At 49.7% G+C, this 6,682-nt stretch overlaps 2 protein-coding genes across 4 annotated transcripts; one reads left to right on the plus strand and one right to left on the minus strand.

Moving 5' to 3' along the window:
- Positions 1-2,019: 2,019 nt before the first annotated feature.
- Positions 2,020-2,978, plus strand: LOC120662978 (RING finger protein 150-like). The gene is made up of 2 exons (XM_039942018.1): positions 2,020-2,217; positions 2,709-2,978. The coding sequence occupies exons 1-2, from the start codon at positions 2,020-2,022 to the stop codon at positions 2,976-2,978; spliced, it is 468 nt and encodes a 155-aa protein (XP_039797952.1).
- A 1,015-nt stretch (positions 2,979-3,993) lies between these two features.
- Positions 3,994-6,409, minus strand: LOC120662232 (ABSCISIC ACID-INSENSITIVE 5-like protein 3). Of its 3 annotated transcripts, XM_039941392.1 has the most exons (4): positions 6,154-6,400; positions 5,367-5,968; positions 5,119-5,190; positions 3,994-4,294 (listed from the first exon to the last, which is right to left on the minus strand). In XM_039941392.1, the coding sequence occupies exons 2-4, from the start codon at positions 5,940-5,942 to the stop codon at positions 4,160-4,162; spliced, it is 783 nt and encodes a 260-aa protein (XP_039797326.1). In that variant the 5' UTR covers positions 5,943-5,968; positions 6,154-6,400; the 3' UTR covers positions 3,994-4,159. The 3 variants fall into 3 exon arrangements, with proteins under 3 accessions (XP_039797326.1, XP_039797325.1, XP_039797327.1); XM_039941391.1 differs by having other exon boundaries at positions 5,367-6,403; XM_039941393.1 differs by lacking the exon at positions 3,994-4,294 and adding an exon at positions 4,304-4,485 and having other exon boundaries at positions 5,367-6,409.
- Between the last annotated feature and the right edge of the window lie 273 nt (positions 6,410-6,682).

Raw genomic sequence — 6,682 nt, forward strand, 5'->3', positions numbered from 1 at the left:
TTCATAAATGTGGTAAAGAAATGAGCAAAAACTCCCTTCTCCCGAGCCAAGAACAGCAAGAACAAGTGAGTTGAATGGCTCGGGCGGGAGGAGAGGGAAGGGAGTAAGGGGGCCAAAGAGTTTTGTCCCGGTTGGAGACACCAACCGGGACAAAAGGAGGGCTTTTTATCCCGGTTGGTGGCTCCGACCTTTTGTTCCGTTTGGAGCTATCAACCGGAATAAAAGGCTCCCCTTTTATTTCGGTTGGTGCCTCCAACCGGGACAAAAGGCTCCTGTCGTCCCGCTGGCCCGACTAGTCGTTGGACCCGGGACAAAAGTCACATATTATCCCGAGCCCAAAGACAGTCGAGACAAAAGGGCTAGAACAAATGCCTGTTCTGTAGTAGGGACTTCTGTGGACGTGTTTGCCCCTAGCTTGGTCGGCGCGCTCGCCGCCCGTTTACATCGCTCCGCATTAATCGCGCCGCCGCCTCGTAAAACAAGCGCAGTAATCACACCGCCTCAGTAATCGCACGCATGCTCCTTCTACAGCAGCGCGCCGCTTAAAACGCTCCCCTGTTCGGCTCTTCGCTCACCCGCAGCACTCCTCCCGCAGCGCGCCGCTTCAAGCTAAAAAATGGATGCAAACGCGCGCGCGAACGGCAAAAAGAATGAGCAGCGGCATGCAACACACCTAAAGGCTAAAGAAACCGCGCAGCAAGCCAGGCATGCAACACACCCAAACATGATCCACCGGCAAAACCGCTACAGTCCCATGTAAAATCGCATCAACCAAAAAAATGTGCCTGCGAAGGAACTCGAACCCTGTACACAGGCCTTGGATCATGTACTCCAACCCAGCTACAATGATTATTGTATAAGAAAATACGCTCACACCTATTTAATAAAGGCAGACAGGGAAAAATACCACCAAATCACTCCTTGGTAAGCACAATTATGTCCTAAACGACTTGTTTTATGGTTATGGAGAGAGTATGCCATCTTTACCCACATGTCATTAACTCATGCAACCCCACATGTCAGTGAGATAAAATTTGATGATTGATATGAACTCCTATGCAAAGTTGCAAGTAGTATTCAATAAGAGCAAACGAGAGGTAAATAAATTATTAAATACATCTCTTCTGTTAATGTAAATTTTTTTTAAAAAATTAAATAAAAAACTAGCTATCCCGGGCCACCTCGCTAGTTGTTTAATGGATGAACATCGCAAAAACATCCGCGCTAGTGCTGCAGTCACCGTCTAGCGACAGCACTCTCCCGCTCACACGCACACACGCGGCTGCTACTGTACCGGCGGGCGAAGTCGCCAGTGCTAGCGGCAACTGTTGGGGGAGGTCTTAGGGCGGCGGGAGTAGCTAGCTAACTAGGGGATTAATTAGCACGGTTGGTGCAAGACGGACATGATCTTACTTTAAATACCCAAAAGATGTGTTTCTATAAAGCATTTATTTTCCCCCTAAATTATTATTTCAAATACACCACAAAATATAAGAAAGAGAAATATAAAAAGATTGCATCCGTGTCTAGACCATAAACATAATAAAATAAGAAATTGAAAGTAGTACAAACGAATTACAAAGATATAAACAAAACTATTTGCAAGTAAAAAAAATTCCAAAATATTCAGAAATAAACTAGCTACACATGCTATTTGGGCGGCACCTAGGTCTTGTTTAGATGCACTCAAAATTCTAAATTTTATAAGATTTCACATCACATCGAATCTTTAAACACATGCATGAAGTATTAAATGTAGTTAAATAAAATAACTAATTATACAGTTTGACTATAATTTACGAGACGAATCTTTTGAGCCTAGTTAACCCATGACGGGACAATAATTACCAAATACAAACAAAAATGCTACAGTATTTTACACCCAAAATTTTCCGCATCTCAACAAAGCCCTAGTTCTAAATGATCTTTTATATATATATATACACTCAAGGCAATGCTTGTTGCCTTGTCCGTCGTCGGTCCCCAATTAAGCAGCAAGAGATCCATCCACGATCGACCATGCAGATGGCGGGCGTGAGGACGGCGTTGCTCCTCCTCCCTCCCGTGCCGCTAGTCGTCCTCCTCGTCATGGCGGTGCGCAAGCTGAGAGCGTCGTCCGGCAGCTCGTCGTCGTCGTTGCGGTCCTGCCTCGCGGTGGGCGAGCTGCCGGTGGCGCTGTATAGGAGGAGCGGCGGCGGCGGCGGCGAGAAAGAGTTGGTGTAGGGAAACGGATAGGCTATGCTAGCATCACTATCGCATAAACCCAAGATATTTGCGAGTAGAAGATCATAGATCGTTATCACTAGACGCGCAGCGCAGCGGAAGAAGTCGCGCGTCGATGTAGAGGAAGTAGTCGATCACGTCCCACGAACCGAGCTCCTCGTACTTGATCCCAGCAGCCGATCAGCGCAGCAGTCGCAGCAGCGCCTCCACGGAGTCCACACGTACGAGGATGAAACGCCGGGCGTCGGTGTGCTAGCACCGCACGCACGGCAAGGGCGGCGGCCGAGAGAGAGGGAGGGGCGGCGGCTAGGGAGGTGGCGCGGCTCAGGTCTTCGCCCCCCTAGCCCCTCCCTCATATATATAGGGCGTACTAATATGCTTCTATCTCATAGGCCCATTAGTAACTCTAATCCCTCTTGGATCAATATCCACTTGGGCCTTTAAACCATATTGTGATGATGGGCTCTTGGACATATCACTAACAGTTGGAGCGGGAGCAGGATGCTGCGGTGTGCGTGTTCTGCCTGAGCGGCATCGAGGAGGGGTCGGAGGTGAGGGAGCTCGAGTGCCGGCACCTCTTCCACCGGGGCTGCCTCGACCGGTGGCTGCTGGCGGCGCGGCCGCTGGCGACGTGCCCGCTCTGCCGGTGCCGCCTCGTGCCATCTCCGGAGTACGAAGAGGGGGAGTCGGAGTCGGACATGATGCTGTTCATGGCGTGCGTGCACGGCTGCAGCAGCTGGTTGTGGCCGTCGTGATCATCGTGTGGCTGTGGTATGGGCTCATCATACGTCGCGCTCCTGCCTGCCTGCCTGCGCTCCGACGTGTGTCTGCTTGGGACGGATCACACACAGTTCTTCAGTTGTGCGTGCTGCCCATTCAGTTGTTCAGTTTTTAAACCTCGATCAGTAATTCCTTCTCCCTCGATTTTTACGACTGATTATGCAATTTGCAAATTTGGTTCAAAAAATGGTGGTATCACTCGTTTTCCCCTCTTCTTTTAGAATGAACTAGGCGTATAGCCTGCGCATTTGCGCGGCTAGTATTGAAAATTCAAAAATTCGCATGTCGTTGTATACTTAAAATTATACTATTTTTTACCATACATCATACTATTTATTATCGTAAATTATGTCTTATTATTGGTTAAAATAATTCAAATATGATCTACATGTAATAACAATTAGATTTGTTGAACTTTAATAATATTATGCATATGATTATTCTTATTTTTGTTTTATTTTGATTAGTTGTTGTTAGCTTTAGTTTTTATTAATAGTATATGTTTATAACTAACATATAGCTAAAAGGTTTTTTATATTTAATTTTTCATAATGACACTGGTATGTGATTTTTAATTAGGCATAGGGATATTTTAGGCTATTTTTATCATAATGACAGTGGTGGATAATTTTTATTTTTTTATTTTTCTCAGATTAATGTGAAAATTTCTAGGCTTTGAGAATAAACATGGAGGCTCCGTTTGTTGGCCAAATAATAATAGAATATTTTCATCAGATTCGCAGCTCACCACGGGCCATGGTTGCCGGGACCCTTGGGCCGCTTTTCATCAGGCAGGCACGCAGGCTATGCGTCTCCTGAAGGCCCACGGGCTTGCTAGCTATGCCGCTTTTCAGTTCCGAATTTGAGATGCAAACCTTCGTGTTGAAGGCAGGCAGTTCATTCTTGATCTGCAAACAACTGTGCACTAGACATGCATCCTACTTTGACCAACAACTGCAAACACGAGAGATCTTGATCTGCACAAGCATCAAGCATGGAAGGAAGCATTGCTTTCATTGCATTGCATTGCATTGCATGCAGCACAATCTGCACTGCTACTGCAGACAGAGGCACAGAGCAGAGTTGGTTCGTACACATGCAGACACCAGCCCTCCAACTATCCAAGCACAGACCCAACCAACCCATCATCTCATTTTTAGAAGGTCGCTGAATTCCTTCGCCGGAGCGGCTGCTTCGCCTCCTCCGGCTGGGCCACCGGCCGCCGCTCATGCTCCGGCTGGTGCACCGGCCGTTGCTCATGCTCCGGTGGCGGCTCCAGCGGTGGCAGCATCTGCAACCAATGCAACCCAACACATCGTTAGCTCCGCAGACAGAGACAGATGAGGAGACCCTTGTACCATTCCATGCAATAATCCAATCCAAATTGCAAATGCACATGGTTCATTGGGCTTCATTCTTGTTTCATCAGGCTTAATCTGGAATCTTGTTACAGAACAGGCTTAAAAAACCAACCACAACGCCCTTCAAAAAAGAAAAAAAAATCAACCACAACATCCTTCATTGCCTGCCCTATTTTTATACAGATTAGTACACTGCAAATTCATATATGATTGCAATAAGATAGAATATAGGACTAGGTGACCGTCAACGGTCCTATTTATCAAAGCCAAATGGGCCACAGTCTCAGCTGAACAGAGCGTACGACTCTCGCCGAGTTCGCTTGGCTGTGGCTGATGACTGGTACTAATTTGTTATAAGAGAACAGTACTGCTGACTGGCTAGTAGCTGGTGGTTGGTGTTGATTTAGTATGAGAGAACAGTACTGCTGGCTGGTTGGCTGACAAGCCAAACGAACACAGCGATCTGTGTGCTTGCTAACATCTACAAGGGAATTATTGCTATGGGCCGCTCTCCATTCGAACCCTCTCCACTAAGCAAGTAGGAGTAGTAATAAGCATCCATTATATTAGCCAGTTTAACCCTACATCGACCTTCTTGTAAACAAATACTACTTTTTCTTTAGTCTAGAAAATGACTCACTTTCAGAGAGTCTGTTTTTTGCAGGCTTCGGTGAGTGTTCCCCCAAGACCTCAACCGATGAAGCTAAAGTCGATCAAACAAGACAGGACACTTGGATCGACTGATTCATCTTACCTTGAGCTTCCTGAGACGCTGGTTCTCCTCCTCCAGCTGGGCGACCTTGTTCTCCAGCTCGTTGGTGTATGCCTATACGCATGGAGCAGAGGACACCTGGTTAGAATGAAGGGAACCCATGGAGCTGGAGCAGGAGCTGGAGCTTGCACAATGCAGTTATAATTTGTATTTGGGAGGGAGGGACACTGCTGTGCTGGGAAATAAAACGAGAATGTAATGTGGGGGACGACGGACTGACGGAGCCCCACCTGCTTCCTGGCCCGGGACCTCGCCGCGGATTCGCGGTTCTTGATCATGCGCTTCTGCCGCCGCTCCACCGTCCTCTCCACCACGCCGTCCCCGCCCACCGCCGCCGCCGCGCCGCGCTTCCGGCCGGCCACCTGCGATAGGAAGACACCGACTCCGACCCCGACGCCGTCGCGGTACACGGCGTCCACCGCCGGACCGGCGCCGGGCCCGAGCGGCACCACGTACTGCTGCGGCGGCGGGTACTGGTGCAGCCAATGCGGTCCGGCGTCGACGGTGACGCCGGCGCGGGAGAGGAAGTCCTCCAGCGTCATCTCGCCCATGGTCGGCTGCCGGGCGCCGCTGGCGCTCTGGATGTCGCGCCACACCTCGTCCACCGTCTTCTTGGCCGCCGGCGCCGGCTGGGTGGCTGGGCCGGCCGGCAGCACGGTGCGCAGGAGGTCGCCCAGGTTCATGCTCCGCAGCGGCTCGCCCAGCTGGGTCTCCACCTCGGTCAGCGTGAGGCTGTACACCGAGCCCTGCCGCGAGAGGCCGCGGCGGCCGTCGTCGCCGTGGGACGACATTGTCTGAACTCCCATCTACGCACGCGCGATCAGCTAGCTAGCTGCCAAGGAAGGAGGGGAGAAATCAATGCCCCGGGCATGTACAAGGGCAAGTGCGCAAAGATCGGGGGTGGCAACAACAGCAACTACGGCTCAATCGAAGCGGCGACAGTGGAAACAAAATCTTTGTGAGGAATAGGAGCAGGACGGGTGCATCCAGTTCTTGCTTCTTCTTCCTATTTTTTACCTGGGCAAGGGGAGGAGGGACCAGATCGATCGATGCACCAGCTCCCAGCGGCAGATGGGAGCATTAATTTTAGGATTGCCACAAGGGGGATGAGGAGGGTCCTAAAAGGGAAGGAAGCAGAGGAGGAAGGAGAGCTGCGCCGCGCCTGCGCCTGTGAAGGAGGGAGAAGGGTGAAGCCGTGAAGGTGAAGTGAAACCAAAAAGAGGGGTTGCCTTTTTGCAAGGCCAATGCTCCAGGTCCAGGCTTTGCTGCATTTGATTTTTGTTTTGTTTTCTCAGGAGATGAACAGTAGGAGAGAGATTACTAGTGAGTGCTGCACTGCGCGCCTGCGCGGTGGCACCCCCACCAAAGTCCAAAGGGATCTCATTAATAATTCACAAAAGAAGCTGCTTGGGGTTTTCTGCTTCAGATTTTGTTTGAGAGCGCAAATCTGAAAAACGCATGGACACAACAGGAGCCCCATTGTGAAGGATCAAGTATGTATGTTTTGTAGCTTTTACTCTTTTCAAATGAATGACATAGACTCCGG

Source organism: Panicum virgatum, chromosome 2N (assembly GCF_016808335.1).
Source record: "Panicum virgatum strain AP13 chromosome 2N, P.virgatum_v5, whole genome shotgun sequence".
In the NCBI taxonomy this organism is placed as follows: Eukaryota; Viridiplantae; Streptophyta; class Magnoliopsida; order Poales; family Poaceae; genus Panicum; species Panicum virgatum.